Source organism: Dermacentor andersoni, chromosome 10 (genome assembly GCF_023375885.2).
Source record: "Dermacentor andersoni chromosome 10, qqDerAnde1_hic_scaffold, whole genome shotgun sequence".
In the NCBI taxonomy this organism is placed as follows: Eukaryota; Metazoa; Arthropoda; class Arachnida; order Ixodida; family Ixodidae; genus Dermacentor; species Dermacentor andersoni.
In genome coordinates this window covers 108650068-108671780 of record NC_092823.1, presented here as the reverse complement: position 1 = coordinate 108671780, position 21713 = coordinate 108650068, and the positions used below count along the sequence as shown (strand labels likewise).

The following is a 21713-nucleotide window of genomic DNA, read 5'->3' as shown; positions in this document are numbered from 1 at the left end:
GCCACCGTCAGTGTGGGCCCTACATAGCACAAGATCCATCCACCCAACGCACAGTGAATGAGCGTTTAATCTTTCTGTTCCATCGGAATACGACAGTGGCGGTCAGGACAGGGTGCGCAGACTCCCTATACCTCCCTTGGGACAATTGGTCCCATCCCGATATACGCGGTGGCAGAGCAGCTTCCAACGCTGGCGGTTGCCGGATATCCAACGAGAAATAATTCACAAACAAAACAATACCTCCATGACGTCACCGATGAGTTTAGAAGGTAGAACGGGAGGGCATGCCGCCGGGAGGAGGAGGCCTTATAGTGCACCAATGTAGAGGCTTGCCGCGAAGCCCTCTTTTCAAACTTTGCGTGCAAACGGACTGCGTTCGTGCTCTCTTGCAGGTCTGCTGGCCGTGCGAGCGACATTGGCCAAATCGCGGAGCAGAAGCCACTGAAGAGACCCGTGTTTGCGATCCGCTTTTTTTACCCTGAAAGCTTCGTTTACCTTGAAAGCTTCTAAACGTTTTTTACTGGAACAGCGCTCGTACACAACAGTGCCAAGCAACTATAATGAAAAACTTTTATATCGCAAACCGTCTCTTACAACCAATATTTGCAGGTAATGTATTAATATCATCATTTAGTGAAAATAGCCACTCTGAATTTCCTTACTTGTGCTTAAGTTTCGGGCTACTGTTCAACTAGACCACAGATATAGTGGTGGTAGTATAAAGAAAGTAACTTCGCGGCACCATCAATCGTTGTGCACCATCTATAACGATTGATGGTGCCCGGAAGTTATTTTCTTTACCAACTAAGGGCCGTCCAGAGGGCCCATGATGTCGCTGAAAGGCTTGGCCTGACAGTGCCAACGTGGGAGCGGCCCGCCTTGGTTTAAGAAGTCGAGCCTCCGGACCTCATTACAATAAAAGTTTTCACAGACATACACACACACCATCAATAGTTCATTTTGTTCGTGTGTTGTGAAGTGGATCCACTAAAGTTGGCCGATTTCTCAGTCAGCCAAAACTCAACACAAGTAAAAGTTGAACGTATTTTTTGTTTTTATTCACACATTCCGTACTGCAAGAAGATTGACCTCCACGCAGTGCGAAAATTCCATTCTGCAGCAGCAATTTTAATTCACAACGGGACTTTGTACATAAAGAGCGACCATAGATTCCAGAAGATCCAAACCAATGCGAAAATTAAGGACCACGGGCTGGTCACACGAAGCTGGACTATCAGTTATGTTATGACGGCGACACATTTTGTGGCTTACAGAAAGAAGGTACAGTACAGTACATGTATTTCATTGACAGCATGAAAAGTAAGGACCCACAGACATTTAAGTTGGCTACATGCATCTGCATGAAAAGAAAGTGGCCTGTAATTGCTCTCATTATTTGAACTACGTGCCGGATAAGGTAGCATATTTCTGTACCGCTTACAAGCGCATATAATCTGCCTGTCGTCATACTTTGCGTCTTATTCACATATACAGAAAAGCATGGAGAATATTAGGACACTATTTTGACGAAACAGCAACGCAAGGAACCAACCATTCATAAAAAACTTAATAGCACATTGCAAGGGTGATTACCAGTTGGTACTTAATTAGTAATAAATGCTCTATACTTGTATTACTGATATTATTAAATACATTTTGCCGGCAAAACAAGTAACACTGCGCCTCGTCTGTAATACAGCTGCTCAAAAACTTGCAGACGCCGAAGCTGAGCCTAAAGCAAGGTAACTGAGCGCGTAGTACCGTCCACGCTCCTAAATTCAGATACATTTGAGAGCTTCAACTTTCTTCAGTACGGTGTCTTAGTAGCGGTGCATCAAAACGAAACAAGAAATTGCGTACGCGCATTCTTTTCCCGTCATTGCTCTAGAAATTTGATAAACATCACGGCTGTGTCGATTTTTCTTTTCTTTAGCCTTGGCTGTATGTGTCGACAAAGTAAAGAGTACACAAACTGCACAGCCCAACAAACATTCACTCGCGCCCTCGAGTACAAGTATTTCGCCGACAGCAGATGGGCTGCCGCCATGACGATTGGGTCGAGTGACATTGCTCCTATGTCAGTCCACTGAGGCTTGCACAGAACTGGTTTACCCGCGCAGAATGAATAGCTGCTCAGAAAATAAAGTGAAATACTTGTGCTTACCTGCTGTCATTAGGAGACCTGAAAGACTTCTCAGAACTGGAATTTCTGGTGTTGGAACACCACAGAACCGCGCCACAAATGTTATGCCCCGATTTAGCCGTCTTCGTCTAATGCTTGGTTGACCTGGTTTCCTGCGTCTTCCGTTCGTCGCACGCCTGATCAAGCGTCTCTGTCTTATCTTTCCCATCTTCGTACTTGGGACGACAACCGAAGCAGATGACCAAGGGTGATCCGACTTGTGATATCGCGGAGCGAGTGGCATGAGTGAGCGTTGGTAAGCTCGACGGACGCACGAAGACAACCATTTCCCGCGCTTCGTCCGATTTAAAACCCCCAAAAAGAAAAAGAAAAGAAATAAGTTGCGATGTCCCTCAAGCACTTGGAGCGCACATGTTCAGCGAAACCGAAACTAGCACACACCTTCCGGAGGTTGGTCAGGAATCAAACCTGAAAAATAGCGGTGAACAGCAAGACGCGATAGCCACTCAGCCACCACTGCAGATGATGCTATGCTTCATTGGTTACTGCCAACGGCTATTGTTCTGCACTACATGTATTTTGTATATGTTAACGCGAGCAACTGTGCCACGTACAGTATGGGTAGGATAGCTAAGCCGCAAGTACACTTTTATTGATCAATTGCAGTGCGGCTAGCCAAGACATCGTGTTGCGCTAGCTAAACAAGACCCTGTCTCAATGTATGAGAGGGCTTACGAAATCTGCAACTTGTGCAATTAGTCCCACTTGCATCAGTCATGTTGAAGGGCATCAGTGAACGCTTCTTTAGGCAAACAAATACCTGCTCTCTGCTCCTACTAAGGCAAGAAATATGTACCTATGTGTGAGAAATGTCGCTGAAGAGAACGGTGAAAAAAAGGAAGGGTGGATAACCGGGAGTGAGACCGGCTAGCTACCCTTCACTGAGAAAAGAGGGCATGGTAGTACAAAAACTCAGTAGTTGCTGCGGCATGCAACGTGGACTAGATACACTTAAAGCATCTCCAAAAATTAGCACGGCATTGTCACTTGATTGCTATAACTCTGTTTTCACTCCTGACTCCACTACATTCTTCAAGTAAATATCATCTGGTTTCCTTCAACGTAAAAGTTTCGTCTAGGTTCCCTTCCCTGCATAAATAAATTTTCGCATTGGAATGGTGCAATGACACATTCTACAACTAATACAAATCGTGCACTCTTAAGACAACTCTTTGATAAATTCCAAACCATCCAGCATAAAACCATTCAAACATTTATGCGATAAATGTTTAAAGCTGTGCGCAAGAACATCTGTCATAGAACAATAATAATTGCATTTTTTGCACTGTCATGACGTAAAAGGGCACGAAAATGTTAAACGAGTCTTAACCCCGAAAAAATGCCGGGTGTCTCGATTGGCGTCTGCCTTCACAAAACACTGGTACAGTTCATGCAGTCAACGAAACCAAACTTCATAGTGTGTCTTTTCTAGGTATACGCCCGTTCTTATTTTCTATTGCCACAGTGTAACCGTTTCTAATCCTAAATTTTCGTTGAACTCTCAGTGCAAAGTACAATACCGTTCTAGCGTCAATCAGTAAGATAGCGCAAGGGGCTGTCATGGGGGGCTCAGCGAATAAAACGCGATACTTGGAGGGCATGGCGGCGGCGCCTTTAGCGCCACCAATGAGTCCTGGGCGATCGCTGGAGGGCCAGATACCGTCACAATCCGTCACAAAAGGACGCACTTACACACTATGCCACAATGCATCAGCTCTGTGTCTCCAGAGCCGACAGGTGCCGTAAAAACATCTGGCAGCCATGCGTTCTGAGTAAAGCGTTTCAATCAATCAACACTTTACATTCTCTCCACATGGTAACTTCAAACTCATTTTAAAATGCGAGACAAAACATGACACGTTGGGAAATTTCAGATTCCACTGCAACACCTTCAGTTCGTTGACGGGAAAACAAAAATTCTTGCGCGCCTCCATTTGTGGCGCCGGCATGTGTGACGAATGAGCCCGTGATGTCAACAAAGGGTTATTGTGAATTGTCGAAACGATGAAGTCGGAGATGGAAGATTGTGCCGAAAAGGTACCGACCCTTCACTGCCACGAAGAGTTCCATCAGTCAGCGCGAACCAGCACACTCAATTCACTGCGATTGCACAAGCTAAAGTCTTGCGGACACAAGCACCACCATAAAGGCACAAACGCAGGCCGGTATGTTCACCGGCTCACTTCTTCCACAACGCCATCCGTCTCGACCATAGTAAAATAAGGTCCACCACCTCGGCCGGTAACGTCCTCAGGCAAGTTACCCATGCGTAGTCAAAGATGGCCATCGTCCGGTATCGCGTTTTCGGATGCTTCTCCCTGACAGCCAGGACCATTTGGTCGACCAGCTCTTCGATGTCGTCTTTAATCCTCCACTCGTAGAGTGCCTTCATTGAGCGGGTCCAGTCGTGGAGTTCTTGCGCGTTGTAGCCAGCCATTACTTCGGCAGGTTGACTCTTGAATTCCTTCTCGACGGCATCGAGGGAGCCTACGGCTTCGGTAACCTTGGACCTGCGAGGGAAACGTGAAATATACTCTCTTCAGTCGGTGGAGCAAAATATGTTCGTGATAAATTAGCTCAAGGTCTTTTTTCTTTATCTCACTCTCTCTCTCTATTTCTTTTTTTTTTGTAGTCTAGATGGAATTCCAGGTGCAGGGTATCCTTCCTTTCTTCTCTATCGATCTGATATGTGTGTAATAAAACTTCAAATCGGAGACTTTGCATGAATGAGAGCGCGTTCTCTTTCGTGTATTTGACCTCCGTTCCGCAAGCCTCAGGTACTCTTATTACTGAAGAGCTCTCTAAGCTATATGCTAAGTCGCGGCACTGAGTGCGACGTACGTGCACTTCCGTATCGTTTGGTGGCACCCAAGTCCACTCCCCAGTGGGGGCGCCCTCTGGTTAAACAGATGTAGATCTCGAAGGCCATGCTTCTGCTTCGTTGCATGCAGCGGAAGCGAGTGCAGGAGCCGTAAACACGTCATAAACATCAGGTTTTAGACACCAGCTAGTGCGGCGGCTTTAAGGCAAGAAGCTCCAGAGGGACTGTTCATTTGAGTATCTCCAGTCTTATAATTACACCTGAATTGGCGTGTTATCGAGAGAAGGTGACGTCTACAAAATGTGCCACTGTCGTACTGAGCTCCCTTCTTACCTGTAGGTGAGTGGTTCGACGGCGACAATGTCGACTCCTTTCCCATAAGTCTCTCTCCTCAGACCATCCACCAGAGACAGCACCGCGTGCTTCGTCATAGCGTAAGGCGTTGTGAATGGCAGCGTGAAATGCGCTGCGAATGGAAAGAGGATAAATAAAGTATTAGCCTCCTTGTGTCTCCGTTTACATAATTATTATTGCGAGCTGCTGCCACCCACTTTAAAATTCGAGATGATGCAGATGTTAGCAGTGGTAGTGTCGAAAAAGGTGTGTCTTCGGTCCAGCGTGTTCACCCTAAAACTCGGAGGTGCATGACGGAAAGAATGCGTAGCGGCTTCATACCCGATTCCTTCTTTCTTTCTACGCCGTTTTCCCCAACACCGAGTAGCAGGTCCGAACATTGAATCAGGCCGACCTCCCAGCTTTTCTATCATAATAAATACCTCTCTCATACCCGATTCTACCAACACCCCAACGTTGCAGACAAGCGGAAAAGCTGCGTGCACAAACATCCTGAGGCTAAACTTTTGCCGCACTAACAAGGTCGTCTCTGCCCGAGTACCGAAGTTCTGAATGTCGAATTCCTAGAAATGACTCTTTGGGAGTTACACTAAGTAAACGAGGCACGCTGTAAGTTAGAAAATGTCGTTTGATATAGAAAACCGCTTATTCTTCGACTACAAAACGAACGGTCTCCACAGAATGTATATTCAGCAGGCCACTTTGGCGCAATTATTATTTCTAACCTAAAATGAACGTTATTGCATACTATTCCGCATACGAGGCGTTCACGCTGAACGTGCAGCCTGTGCGCATGGTGACGAGAACGATGTCTCGCGCGGCTTGAACTGACCACATACCAGACAAAGGATAATCTCTAATTCAGACTACTTTCTCTGTAACTAATTTTGTAGTAACTGTAACAATTTTGTTCTAATCACTAATAATAATAATAACTCATTTTGCAATAACTGTAGTAATTTGAAGTGAGGTATTGTTTACCGGGCCCGCCTCCCTACCCCAAGGTTTGGTGTAGTTTATCGCTCTCTCTCTCTCTCTCTCTCTCTCTCTCTCTCTCTCTCTCTTCTCTCTCCTCTCTCTCACTCTCTCTCTCTCTCTCTGTCTCTCTCTCTCTGTCTCTCTCTCTCTCTCTCTCTCTCTCTATATATATATATATATATATATATATATATATATATATATATATATATATATATATATATATATATATATGTATATATATATATATATATATATATATATATATATATATATATATATATATATATATATATATATAAGGTATAGAATTTCACCTAGTAGTTCTGCGGAAACCCGCAAGTTGGAGAGAAGTAATGAATAAAGGGAAAATCAGACATCCACCCGTTCACAGCAATTGCTACAAAGGAAACCCATACGGGTTCCTCGAAAGAAAAGCCTCATAGTTGTAGAAAAATTCGTCCTGGTCCGGGACTCGAGCGGCTGCCCCGGAAAGGTGGTGGTCCCGGGTTCGAGTCCCGGACCAGGACGAATTTTTCTACAACTATGAGGCTTTTCTTTCGAGGAACCCGTATGGGTTTCCTTTGTAGCAATTGCTGCGAACGGGTGGATGTCTGATTTTCCCTTTATTCAGGTATAGAATCTCTAAATGCATTTACTTTAATGTACTTGCTTCTCTGTGCACAGTGCGTCACCACCATTCTACCCTCGACAGGCTTCGGCCATCATACTTCCGATGTCACTGCACAGAGGTCTGACACTTTGTGTCCATCTGTTGTAGAGTTGGCATTTCGGCATAGCTTGGGAGCAATGTAGTGCATAAAAATAAATTACATTACCGTAATGTGGTGGATAAGCATTGCATCTCATTACACGCTATTTAGAATGAAAAGAAACACATTTTTACGCGTCGTCATCAGTTGTATAGCACATAATTATTCACCTCACACAGAGTGCGAAATTCACATTCGATGTACTCATTTCTTTCATGGGATCCGCAAGGCTTTCTGTTGAAGTTCAGTGCTACATTGAAGTGGAGGTTCATGAGTAATTTGTTACATTAGTATGCCTATTCAGTAACCTCTGAAAGGTGACTGACTTGTGAAAGGCGTCTATGAAAAGGGACTGCAAAAGGTGACTGAAATAAAGATTATTTCATTTACAACCATCCTTCAGCATGAGCTGGTCACTTTGTAGTATGTAAGGTATTGAATTTGAATACACAAATTGAAGAAACTCGCAAAAGGAACATGCAATGTTATGTGTGCCGTATAAAACACTTGAACAAAAGAAGATGGGGCAATGCTGCGAATAGCATCTATGTGAGCGCTTAAAGTAGTCAAACATCATGAAATACTTTATTATAGTTTGCCTTCTTTTATTAAGCATGGATTTTTGGTAAATACAACTTTAACCACTCCAGTAAGCAATGTATATTATATTTAATCTTCCTTGTATATACTAATTATAAACACATCCTCAGTGATAACGACAGTCGAATAGATAGTTTCAATAATCACAAAGATATTAACATTCTGTTTAATTTTTCTAATCTTCGGTATTTTCATCACTTATTATTTAGAGATCATTATCATGCATGAAACAAATTACGTCCCTGGCAGTCTCTCCCGCCTTTTCTTGTTATCATTCAATTGAAGCAAACTGTAATAACTGTAATAAATGTCGAATTCCTAGAAATTCTGCAATTGAAATATGTTAAAGCAGGAAAAGTAATAGAGTTTGTCCTTAATGCCTGAACTTGTTCAACAGTGGTAACTGGACTTACTTTCTTATTTAACTGCAACCAACCGTTTTCTCTTTTCATCGTTACGATAAACACTCACAGAGATTGCTCGTGACGATGACTGCTCGACCCTTGTTCTCCTTGAGCATCGGCAGGAACTTCTTGACCACGCGCACCACACCGAACACGTTGACGTCAAAGATGCGAGTGATGCTCGCCATCGTCAGCCATTCGATGAGGCCGCTGTTCATTATTGCAGCGTTGCACACTACGGCCCAGAGCTCTGCGAGTAAAAAAAAAATTGTTCGCCGACGTCGGTAAGAAGGTTTCTTTTTTTACGATAAGCTTCTTTCCTACGCCAAGCGGTAGTCATGAGGGCGTGCTTCTTGATCCAAACATGTACGCTATACCAGCGCTTCCCAGACGGTAACCTCGACGAGCCAAAAAAAAAAAGAATTCACGTTATCTATGCAGCTGTCGACACATTTTCAATACTAGTCACGTGGTGTCACAAGCGCCATTTTGTAATCCTTCGACAGCGTCCACTCCGGTCTTGGAGATCACCTGAGCTAGATAATGTGCTGCATCATACCATTCTGAATCTACAACAATCTGGTGACCTTGGTTATGGCGGCGCGTACTTGCTATAGCAGTTATAGCATAAAGACAACTCGTCGCATTTATAATGACTCGCCTTGGAGAAATCCCTTTCTTCGCATGCACAATTGCGTCAAGCTCGCATTTGGCACCAATCCACCACCGGCTTCCTTCCTGCTCGCTGCGCGATCTGTTGCGAGCGCTCACGGGTCTAAACGTCATCCCGGCAGCACGGGGTTCGAAGCGCACTGACGCACCCATACCCGCTGGCAGTGAGCCATTATTTCAGAGGTGCAGACAATGCACACGCGAGGAGTTTGGGTGACGTCAATCTGCAGAGTCCGCTGCCGCCTCGCACACTTGCTCGCGGCTAAGTCATCGATCGCGCACGAGGACGACTGATGGTTTTTGGTGTACCAAAAGTGTCATTATGGGCACTGTCAGATCTCGGCCAATTGCCAAAATTCGCCATCTTGTCACGTCTGGTTGGCTCACAACGTTGGTACGCCTTCTCTGATTGGCTTAAAACGCGCCAACGAGGCGAATCCATGTACGTGCATGCGACAGTGCTCAAGATGTGCCAGCTCAACTGACGGCGGTGGTGGCACCGGCTAAAGACGCTAAAGCCGTAAGAGCTGTTGCGGGGGATATTTTGCGACTGATGCTTGCTCTCTCTAACGGAAACGTGACCTAATGACAAAGTATGGTGGTAGTACTTACGTACTTGTGTCATTAGCTCTAATAAAATTTGACGGGAACCTTAAAGCACTTGCCGTTCTGGTCTACATAGTTGCACGCAGTCACTTCAAGGTTCTCCGCACAGGAGTACAATGCAAGGTTCTCATAATACAAACTCGTAGGCCAAAGTTATCGGTATTTAGCGCACTTCACCTATTTCGTTTTATTTTTTATGATTGCACATTACATTTGTGCTCACATCTTTTCGTTCTGAATTTTGTATCTCAGTGATGTGGCGTATGCTTTTAAGTTTATCCATCAGAAGGATACTGAACAAATATATAGAGGAACTACGACGTATACTTATAATCCTCTGCGCAACGTTGAGAGAGCAAGGCACAAGCTTGCTGAACTTGAGGATCCTGGAAACTGCCCGCTTTGCTTATGTATCTGTTTCAGTAAAGAACCTCTAAATAGCTTTTTCTGGACTTTTTCCTCCTCATACAATAATAGAAACTATATTACCATTTTCTTCATTTTTTTTTTCCTTACGCACTCGTTCTATGCGAAAAGGGGCAGCCATCGACAATCCCAGGGACCGACATATCTCGAAAATGACTGTTCTTGTTTGCGCTTTTCCGATACGCTTTGCATTCCTTCTGTCTTTGTGTCTTTCAGTGAAGACACGCTTTATGACTGTCAGACCTCGGCCAATTGGCAAAATTTGCCATTTTCTCACACCTGGTTGGCCCACAACGTGGGTGCACCTTCTCTGATTGGCTGAAACATGACCATTGTGTTGTTTCAGTTGCCTCCTTCATAGTTGCGATGCGGTGCCATCGCGCTAAAACCTCACAATGTGCAGCGGCATGCCATCGCGTCCACAGGGCGCCTTGGGTAGAGCTCCAAAATGCGCCCGCGGGAGAGACAGCTGCGCACCCTCGAACAAGGAAGCGTCAACCGGTCCACTTCTACGCGTCGCCCACTTCGCGCTTCTCGAACGGCAGCCGAAGCGTGGCGCGCGGAGCTTCCTTCATGCCTTTGTGAGCCCCATTACACGAGCAATATTTTCCGGCAAGTACGGAAAAGGAGACGCGCAAGCCATTCACGAACGTAGTACGAGAGCGTGACAATCACTGCAGTTACGAAGTGCTTTGTTTTACATTGGTCGCTTTTCTTTTTCATCTTTTTGCTTTTTACTGCAGTTTTATAGCACTGTATTACATACGCACGAAGTGATGCGTTCACCGTCTTCGCAGAGGCGACGCCACCATCGTTTTTTATGCGTGCCGGCAGGCGTGGCAATTCGGGTGCCAATGGAGGAAGGAAGAGCCATGCCCAGAATCCTTGAAAGGCACAAGAATGGCCATCCATTAGACGGCGGCCCAAACTTAAGAGGAAAAAAATTGTACTTATCCATTAGAAAGAAAGCACTTCCCGGATCAAAGAAAATGTTCTTCCTAGTCCGAGGATCGAACCCGGGGACGTGGATTTTAATTGGACCGTGGCTCTACCATACGTACTGAGCCAAATTCTAGTATATCACACAGTGAGGCTTAGTTAGTCGGTAACTCACAAAGCAGGTATATTCCACAGGGCAAATTACGCTGCTACCGTCGGATTGGCGTCAAATTTTCTCCTCAATGAAACTTTTTTCACATCACCAAATACCACGCAAAATTAATTCGTTTGGGTCAGAATTAGGCTCGACGTGCGCACAAGAATAAAGGAACGGGTCTCGCGGTAATACGCTCCTTCATGGCGGCAAATGCAAAACAAGACTTTCATTGTGATTACGATGGTAAAACTGTCGAACTTTAGCACAGAGTGCACTGATATGCGTGATGCGAAGTACTTTATCAGGTCCTCCCTGTGCTTTGGCGTCAAGAGAAAGCATGTTTTTCAAGTGCGAAGAAGAGTGAGCAATTATTTTTTCTTTGAGCTAGTTGGTTCATTGAGTCATTATAAGCAGTACAGCGCGCAGGAAACACGAACTTAAATGGCGCAAGTAAAAAACGCGAACCCTTTGTCCGTCATTTTTAGCGCGCTGCCTCGCTTCTACTTACAGAATGCAAAGAACAGTTTCTCAGCATCTTTGTATGCTACAACCTAGTGTCCGCCGAAGGCCGGTAGATATAGCCCGGACAGAGGTGTCGTGAATTTTACTCGCTAACGTATATGCCCGAAATTCAGTGGATGTAAATGGGTAGCACGCTTTCGAGCCACGGTAAAAGACGCTCAAAAGGAGACGTTGACCATTCATACTGTGCAAGGCTTAAACCATTTGGAACGAACCCCTCATCTACCTAATCAACTAGACACTTCTTTAACTGACCAACCAAGAAACAAACCAAGCAATGCACCTGACCGAGCAATCAACTAACCAAGCCAGAAAACCTGACCAATGAACAAACAAATCTCATTTCACAGTTTGTTTGGTTGTGAAGCTCCAGCTCTGTATAAAGAAGAATGAGTTTCGAATTGCATCGACTACACTAAAATCTGCATACGATCTGCACGTGTTCTTCTACACGTGGGAACTTTCTGTGCACTTATTTCCAAACAGTCTGTTTCTTCTCGAAAGAAACCAGATGGCAGAAGAAGTCGGATCACTTAAGTTTCGCTATAACGCTTTTGGAATCACTACAAAGATGTGCAGCCCTTTGGCCACCAACGTAAAAGTTTTTCTCATAAGAGTTTCAATATAATCTAAGCAGATGATATGTCTCTTACTGCGTGTTCCAAGCTCTTCTCTCACCGCACGGTGAGCCCCGTCAATTTCGGCGTCTTTTGTGACGTCCATCTGGAGGACTTTGACGTTAGCCAGCTTTTTGAGCGACGTCGCTCCTTCCCCGTTAGCGTCCAGGCAGCCAGCGAAGACGAGAAAGCCGTCCCGGGCCAGGAATTTAGCCAACAGATGTCCGAAACCCGTGTCGCAACCTGTACAGTGCAAGGAAAACAAGCGTGAATACACGATTATGCCCAGCCTATCTAGTTCTCAACAGTGCGACTACACCACGCAAATGATTTCATTTGTTTATATAGATGCCCTAGCGACATGAACACGCACACAGGTATACCATAGGAGCGAGTAGATAAGTTGTAGGTGAACAATCACGAAAAGATGCCGAAAGGAGCGATAAGGGAAATTCACAGAGGTTTGAATAGGCTGAGCCCAGTTACCTATTCTACACAGGGCAAGGGGAGAATGAACAAAAGAACAGAAAATGATGGAACAGAATTAACACACACATGCTCACACTTCCTGGGTTAAATCACAAACGATTCATAGGCCTCATGATTTCAAGAATGATGACTCTGGAGTTTTACGTGCCAAAACCACGATTTAATTGTAAGGCATGCCGTAGTCCGAAACTCTGGGATAATTTTGACGACCAGGGGATCTTTACCGTGCCCGTAATACACTGGATACGGTCGTGTTTGCATTTCGGCTGGTTTGAAGAAACGCTGCGGCACTGCAATCATATTTTGGCCAGACTGCGTCAAAGACAGAGGAAGAAACTTTTCACTCCAAAAACCCTTCACTCCACAGACAGCTACGCCAGCCAGAATCCGCACCAATCTACCATAGTAAATCAGTCGATCAATCGTTCTTATTGTCCTTTTCACCTTGAAAAAGAGGATACCGGACTAGAAGCTGGGGTACAGCTTGAGAAGGGTCCTGCCCCCTTATACAGTTGACAGCAGAGCACTGCAGAACATCACAAAAAATGTGGCACTCGCAAAGAAAATAATGCTCGGAATGAAATTGACTAAGCAAAAGAAATACCCGTATACATAGTAGTTATGTTACGAACATACGAATATATATATATATATATATATATATATATATATATATATATATATATATATATAGCACGCATGCGTGACTACAATGTCAGCGAAACAAAGATCATACACAACACAAGTGGCATATCTGGAGTAACTGAAAAAATAGTCTTGTATGGTTTGGATTACACAACGGATCCAACTCTTCCTTTGCGAGTTTATTAAGTAGAATGGGCATAGAGTATGTTAATTATTGCTTATCGTAATTGGTTCAGCACAGGGCTACAGCAGTAATCCACTGCTGTAGCCCTGTGTCAAGTGAATGTTAGCGCTAGCCCAGCATTCGTGGTGTCGTAGCAGTAGATTCGTTGTTGTCGGCCCAGTTAGGCTGATAACATGAGCCGCACTTCTACCAGCCAACTAGCTCATAAAAAAGCGTTGGTTACTCACCGGTGATAAGCACTGCCTTCCCATATCCGCTCACCAGGCGGCCGCCAGCGATTGCCCAGAGGTATTTTGCGAGAAAATAACTCGCACACATCATCACCATCAGGGAACCGAGACTGTGGGCAATGCCCGGAAGGAGCGGAAGCTGTGGCCACAGGTACCACAGCACTGCAGTCAGAGCGATGAACAAAACCCAGGAAACCTTCATGGCCGGTGCCTGATCGTTGTGACGAAGTGCCGCGCTACTCCACCCCGTTTGGCAGGATGCTGCGATTGAAAAGAGGATAACTTTATGCATACGCATAGCCAAGGGCATGAAGCGACTAGCTCATAGCACTTCACCTGTCAGTTAAAACATAACTAAACTGACGGAAACTTGCCGCAAAGTAGCTTGACGAGTGAAAAGGAAGCCATACTTGCACTAAACTTGTTACAGTAGCGAGTAGGCAGCTTACTGAGGGGCAACGTGCATAAGTATGCGTGGAGCTTGTCATAAGTGGGCATTTTTATCCAACGCTAGAATGCTTGCTCTAAGCGTCACCAGAATATTTGGGCAGAACGAGCCTGCTGTCAACCACAGGGTGCACCCAAAGCTTTCTTGCTATTACAATAGTGCAGAGTCTTGCGCTGCGACCTTGATGTCTTGCCGAAGACATGTAGTACATACTTCTGGAAGCTACAAAGCATACGCACCAAGCGCATCGTACCTCTGTGTCTCGGCCTCTCGGGATGTGCCTAAAAGCTGGCACAACAGTCACTGCACACTGCAGGTGCACCTGGTCATTACAAATATCACCGTTGAAAAGCTAAGAGCACACATTCAAAACCTCTCGCTGCAACTATAGCACCATATAGTGTGTGAGCCGATGCACAGGTCAATGAAAGTAACGTGGCTGTACCCCGAGTCTCGATGCCAAACGAGTCCAAGCCCCGCCCGAAACGCCCAGTTTCTGCATTTTGGTGCCTCCCAAAGCCCTTATACGCGCATTTCCATGTTGTCGAGATCGTGAACCAGGCAAAGTTGTCACCACTAGCCATGAAACTGCTGCCATTTTTATTCAATTGACTCCTACTGCGACTGGGAGCATGTTTTCATGGACGGTTCAGCCAGTTCTAGCAGCTCTATCAGAGCTGCGGTTGTCCCGTCGGACTCAATCTCCGTGCAAATAAACTTCATTATTATGGCCGTACAATCGCATAATTTGTGATTATTCAAATTATCGTGACCTACGTGCGTCAGCAGCTGCCACCTCATGTATGGGTCATGCTTTACAAATAAAAATTAAATATTGGGGTATGACGCGCCTTAGCACTACATCAATAGGCGGCACGCCGTAGTGAGGAAATGCGGATTAATTATGGCCATCATGGGGCGTTCCTAACGGGAACCTTAGTCTAAATACCCGTGCAATTTGCACTTCGCCCCTGTTTAACGGCGACAGCTCCAGCTGGAATTAAACCCCGTGACCCCGAGATTAGCAGCACAATGTCATAGCCACTATGCTACCGGCCGCGCAATGGGTTCAGCATTCGAAGGCAGCGCTACACTCTGTAGCAAATCCGGCGTTATGTGTCTCGGCAGCAGATAGTGCATGAAATTTACGCAAACTCGTCACCATTGTCCCCTGGATGGATATCACATTCTATTGCAGTGGCTCCCTGGCCACTCAATTATTTTTATCTGGATATTGTTCTCATTTGCCCTAAATGTTCTTAATTTCTACTCACTTCCATTGTTTGCCCTTTGCGAGTGTCTTAATCAAAAATTATGCTAGCAGAACCACTACTTTTGCATGTGTGGCGTGCTGCTACACTAAGAAAAAATACATGACAAAACCACGATATGATTACGAGGCACGATGTAGCGGGCGGATGCCGATTGATTTTGACCCCCTCGAGTTCTTTGACGTGCACCTAACTCTACTTTTTTCCCGAGCGTTTCTTGCATTTAACCTCCATCAAAATTCGGCCACCCCGGCCGACACCGAACACGTGACCTTGACAGTTCAAACGTGATCTTGAACATGTGACACGTCACCTAATGCTATGCCATAGTCGCTGGGCTACCGGCGCCATTATATTCCACACGAGTAAACTATGTTTTCCTGATGGAATCACAGTTCATACACAGGGAAAGAGGTCATTTACGAAAAGTGGCATTAGAACACCAGCTTCCGGCACGCGGCCTCAATAGAAGCAGGACTTTCATGTTCCGAGTTGCGGCCCATGTGTTTGGAATGTCTGCCAAGTTATGTCGGCACGAAGACCATAGCTTGCCCCGTTCATCGCTGTTGCATCCGATTGGTTGTTTTGCCTCATAACCACGTTGTATGTTGTTCCAAAAAAACGAGAATTGCTAAATGAACGTTATTCGTGGTTCAGCAAATGCAGAAACTGTTGAAAACATGTCAATCAGTACTGATGGCCCCGGAAATCTCACGCCGGTAATCTGTTCTATCCACGCTACCCACGTGAAAGCTAATATCAGCGCTATTGCATATTCGTCACGTGGTGCGCTGGAGCTTGCCTGTAGGATTCCAATGTGGCCTGTCGAGCAGTTTACTACTTCTGCTCATTGCAAAGCTTGATACTGTCTTATTTCAAGATCGTTCGAGAAAAATGTCACCCTACAAATTGTATCAAACATCAAGATACATACTCCGCACCGTAAAATGATAACTCTGAAACCACGCCGCCATGATAAATAATACTTTTTAGAAAAAAAAACTATATTTTTGTTTGTTTGTTTTTTCTTTTTTTTTCTTGAGCATCTGGCCGTTTACGAAATGATGTCCTTTGTCTTCTGTTGGCTGCCCAAATAAAGTATCAGTCGTTATTAACTGGCCAAAATATGACGTCTGAGTATACTTAATTTAATCCCGTAGGCGAAATTCCACAGTAAAGCTATCATTCACTACCCAGCTCACGTGACGCTTTGTACCTTTTAGAAAGAACGAGCAAGGATTTTATCATAAGTTACTGCATGGAGCCAATGACAAACTTAGCACATTAAAAGTTTCAGCGACTGCTAAGCGGCTTCCCATGGCTACTACATGAGCACCAATATTCAGAGAATATTCAATGCCATATGTCGCCAACAGTTAAGCCTTGCAAATTATGACAATCACGACTTCACTAAATACATGAAGGTGCTACCGATGACGCCGATGCCATTCTCGAAGCAACTAAGATCAGTATCGGCAAAAACACAAGCTCATTTAGAACGTTTTTTTTTTTTCATTTGTAGGAAGACAGCTGCATACTTAACACTGAAACAGTGGTATCCTAACACTGCTGCAACGCTAGCTCGCTAGCACAATCCCAAAAGGCCGGTTGGCCAGCGCCGGCACAAAGTGACGGCACTAACTACATCGCACATTCGCGCAAGAGGCGTACCTTTCCGATATCGTCCACTTCAACGCTGACTGCCCGACTAAACGCGTCTGGCGATACCTTTCGTTCTGCCGAACGGCGCCCGATAAATTCAAATCGCACAGGAGCGGGGAGAAGTCGACAATGGCTGTGGCACCTTCCGACGACTCGCTGCGCACACGCACACTCACTAGCAACGCATGTCACGGAATCGCGCGATCGGCAACGATTTCTCCGCGATCGCTAGCTTGCGTCACCGCCTCCTCGGCTTTACCAAGCCTGCTAATGCCCGCGGATTCTTTTTTTCTTTTTTCTTCTCTCTCTCTTGGCGACCGGTTGCTGCTTACGCGAACGAGGTGGGCATGTGAGACGCACCGGCTTCCGAGGCAGTGTCTACTGTTCGTGCGTTTCTCACAGGCCACGTGCCACCCGAGTCTGCACAAGCCGAACGCGCGCACCGTAAGTACTCGGGGCTTGGCCGATGCCGAAGCGTGCGCTTGACGTAACGGGCAACTCTCCCCCCGCGAAATGAGGCTTGACAAGCAGACGAATTTCGCAACCCTAGTGCGGTCTACGTTACTCGCCGACACCCTCTTCCATCCCCACCTCCTTCTTGCCTGTTTAGTCAGCTTTGTAGCATCCGTGAGTGCGTACGTATGTTTGTGTTCTTTCCCTCTCTTTTTCTCTATCCGGTGCAGCTCATATCTAAAATGAACCTGTGAACTTCGCTCCGCTAAATAGACTGAAACAACGAGGGAGCATCACGCGAACAAAAAATATCATCCATCCTGCGTTCAGCGTGTGCCTGGTCGCAGCGAAGTGGTCGAACAGAAATGAACATAGAAAAAAAAGGTAGGCATATATGAAAACAAAACGAAAAGATACCAAGGACAGAAAACAAGACTAATGTGAAACGAACCTCCTTGACACTGTCCAGAGGAAAGTTTTGCGCATATGAGTGTATGTTTGTCAGCAATTCGTGCTTTATCGTACGTTTTAGGTTTCATTTATTTGATTCTCAAGGGAGTTATCGCCGAGTCTACAGGTGGTCTTCGTCCACTGAAGCGAGAGATGAGCAAATTAGCGAAAGACGCTCTCCCATCTGAGTAGCGCCTTTGCTAATGATAGAGCATCAATAAACGAGAAAGAAACACTGCAACAAGCTTCAGAAAACAAAAAAAAAGAAACACTAAGTGCGTCTCAAGCTTGATGGAATCACGAGGGAGAAGCCGTTTGACGACTAAACAGCTTTCTCCGTCGTAAATATCTCTGGGAAAGTATAACCGCCGTATGCGGAGAGCTCTGCCATGCCACTGTCGTCAACGTATTGACTTTCCAGGCACAACGGCCCCAAGGCAGGTTATTTATGTGCTTACTGCGAATTGCCTCTCGGCGATAAACACGAGGTGCTGTGTTTTCGGTTGACGCCAAATCTGATGACTCCCCCCTTCGGGCTATTTCTTTTTGGCTTTCTTTTTTCTTCGCTTGCTTTGAAGATTGCGCTACAGCACCTTATCCATGCCTGATCATAGCGTCAGCTTTGTACATTGAGAACGTAGGAACGCAGAAAACAAAACAAAAATTACAAGAAAATCGGTGCAACAGTAACAAGGGAACAGTGGCATGGTGTTGTGTTTGAGAGTACGCAGGAGGGTCCTTGCTGCGCGAGTACAAGTATGCAGACTAAAGGGTGGAACTAATTGAGGGACAACTGTTTTGGTGTGTCGGGCACAATATGCGCCTTTATCCAGGAGCTGCCATACGAGCCAAGAGAGTAAACCACTACATATATAAAATAATATTTATTGTCAAACAGTATGTTTTATATCCTATTATCTGGCCTGCATGTCTGTATAACTTTTTACTTAATTCTGGCGAATATAAATACATAATTGAGCAGGAAGCGTAACAGACGTAGCTATCATTTACCAATCCATGGCTTATATAATGCGAAGCCACAAATGGCAAAAACAAATACATTCTGATACTTATAGCATCAATTTTGACTCTAACTGATTAGAGGAATTTCTTGAAAAAAAAGTAAGGCATACTCACTGCAAAGGCTAAATACCCCGATTCCGTTGATGACGCGTGCTTAAGTTCAAAGTGAATAATCTCTTGTAGCTTAAACGACCAGCCATAAGAGCCTTGTTACTAGAGCGTGGTGTTTCACGCAGTGGTATACTGGGCTTACTTTCTTTTTTGTCACAGCTGCACTTCATCCAAGAAAAGCCTCATTAAAGGAGGCACTTGCACAGTAAATATATCACTGCAAGCAGGTTCAAACGCACTTACATAAAGTAACGCTTAAGGCTTTTAACGTTTATTACGATGAAACAAATGTTGACTTACGGAAATAGAGTTGTTAACTTAGTTGTGTTAGGCGGGAAGGTGCGACTCGGAAGGTTCTAAAAAACTCAAAAAAACACAGTCTTTTTCTTATCAGTAGAGTCTGATTCGGCCCGCTAAGACGACACAGTCGTGTTACTTGAAACCTGTCCCGTTGGCGGTTCCAAGACTGCGCTCTAGGCGGTGTACACAAGTTTTCTTATTCTCGCTTAGAGAGAGTTTATAGAGATTACACAGCCAAGAGAACAAATCCGCAAAGGAGCAGCGTACTCTACGAGAAGTCTATATAGTGCTGTGTATTGACATGCACGTTGAGTGCATTTTCCCTGCGTTGCATGCCAGTCGCAAGGAATTGGGAGAGAGTAGACGAAGACGAATTCGCTCTCACGGAGCTATTCTACTGCCTTCCGCATGCTACTGTAAGCCCAGTGGCTGACTTGACAACATAGAGCCTTTAGTCATATACATATATACTACAGTCAATATGCAGTCTTATTATAGTTTTGAGATAATGCCTCATTTTTGATACCTACTAAGTTAATATTGTGTTACGATACGCATTTAACAGAGCTTTGGAACCCATCTGGCGTATTTCAGTATTCGTGTTTCTCCTGGGCACTCAAAATTCAATAGTAAAACGCCAACAAACCCATCTGCACAGTGTTGCGCAAAGCAAGGCCCAACCATGGGATCAAAGAACTACGCATCCCAATCTTAGCTTTGTCTGCTCAGACCATCGTGCAAACCCTGTTCAGCGTGTAGGAATAGTAAGATGAAATAAAAGCCGGTTGATCGAAATAAACCAACGACCCCGAAAGAAAGTTTAATAGCCCGTTTAAAAGCAGCACAAAAGTTCATTACAAGTAACAATTTGACACTACCTACACCATTTCTGAAAGAAAACTGACAAGAAGGCGAAATTGGCAAGTTAAGGCAAGAACTGGCAATAAAATAGTGTTGCCATACCTTTCACCACACAGCTTCGTGTAGCCGCCATACGGACGGCAGAACGAAGACCTCCGATGAATGCCACAACACGATCTTCACGGACGACTTCCGTACGCAGACAGAGCGTGCTTTGCAAGTTTAATGCTACCTTGGACGGAACGAGAACGTGAGAGAGCGTTCGACCTCACGTGCAACAGCACCGGCCAGCCCTATGAGTATCATTCGTTCGTGATAATTCATGCAAGAAAGAAGTACGACCTACCGGTACCAGGCGTCCTTGAGTCAGCAATGGTAAAGGAGACCGACAGAAAGAGTGGATTGGAATGGGGCAGAATGACTCACGGCGATTGTTTGGTGTCATATATTTGTTTCTTATCACTGGACGCCAATGTGCGACGCAGATCGTGACACTGCAAGGTTAGGTTAGGGAGAGGGAGGAAGTGATTTTGCAGAGGGAAGACACTCCGTGCTAGAGAAGTTGGACAAATGCGCAAAGAAAACAAGGGCAACCATAAACAGCTGTTTTGGTTAGACGCCATTTCCCATTTAGGTAATGAAGCTTGCGAAACGCACAGATTGGCTCCTCGGGCAACTGTATAACCGAATCGAGTATACTTTCTGTTGCTTTGTAGAAGAAAAGTTTCCATTCTAACGACTGTTGGTAGTAGAACATTGCTCTACGTTCTTAAATTGTTTCAATATAATGTGAAAATTTGCTTAGTTCAAAACCAATTCAAGTGCGACTATTTTTACGACTTCGTGATTCCACACTTAAAACATGTGCCGTCAATTTGAACCACAAGGAACAAGTTGTCAAGATTGGACCATTATATTAAGGTGAAAGCCTTTCTAGGCTCGTGGTGAAGTTTGCGTCAGCAGACTTGACCGCCGGAGTGTCCGCTGAAGCGTCATCACGCCATATGGAGATAGATTGAAGAGAGATAAAAGAATAAAAAATGACTGACAGTGACAGTTAGTGAATGATAACGTTATAATAGAGATTGGTAGAGGTTAATAATCACTAGCCATAACTAATAATGACTACTAATGACTTGTAATTACTATTAATGACTCCGAAATGACCAATATGCCTAACGACGGCTTGTAAGGACCACAATTGACGAGAAATGTATAGTAATTAGTAGTAATGACTTAAATGACTACTAATACCTTGTAACGACTACTAATGACTGTGATATGACCAACATGTCTAACGACGGCTTGTAATGACCACAGTTGATTACAAATGACTAAAAATGCTTAGTAGTGAGCAGTAATGACTAAAACAAAGAAGAGAAAGAGAAGAGGCAAAGAGAAAGAGGCGAATGATAAGAGGAGGAAGAGTAGGCTTTCGCCGTTCACCTCTTACGAGAGATCTTAAGAGACCCTGTAATTTTTTTAACATACTGCGCAAACTGCAAAAAGAAGAA

The 21713-nt window shown here is 44.9% G+C and overlaps 1 protein-coding gene across 1 annotated transcript; it reads right to left on the bottom strand.

Moving 5' to 3' along the window:
- Nucleotides 1-1107: 1107 nt before the first annotated feature.
- Nucleotides 1108-20596, bottom strand: LOC126544641 (retinol dehydrogenase 7-like). The gene is made up of 6 exons (XM_055077783.2): nucleotides 20546-20596; nucleotides 13618-13881; nucleotides 12109-12315; nucleotides 8201-8383; nucleotides 5358-5490; nucleotides 1108-4713 (listed from the first exon to the last, which is right to left on the bottom strand). The coding sequence occupies exons 2-6, from the start codon at nucleotides 13820-13822 to the stop codon at nucleotides 4383-4385; spliced, it is 1059 nt and encodes a 352-aa protein (XP_054933758.1). The 5' UTR covers nucleotides 13823-13881; nucleotides 20546-20596; the 3' UTR covers nucleotides 1108-4382.
- Nucleotides 20597-21713: the final 1117 nt, after the last annotated feature.

What these genes read in the sequence shown, in the direction of transcription:
- LOC126544641 (XM_055077783.2), bottom strand. Translation starts at nt 13,822, where the DNA reads ATGAAGGTTTCCTGGGTTTTGTTCATCGCTCTGACTGCAGTGCTGTGG. An exon ending in GAAGGCAGTGCTTATCACCG is followed by an intron (nt 12,316 to 13,617) that starts GTGAGTAACCAA and finishes TGCACTGTACAG; the next exon opens with GTTGCGACACGGGTTTCGGA. An exon ending in AGAAGAGCTTGGAACACGCA is followed by an intron (nt 8,384 to 12,108) that starts GTAAGAGACATA and finishes TTTTACTCGCAG; the next exon opens with AGCTCTGGGCCGTAGTGTGC.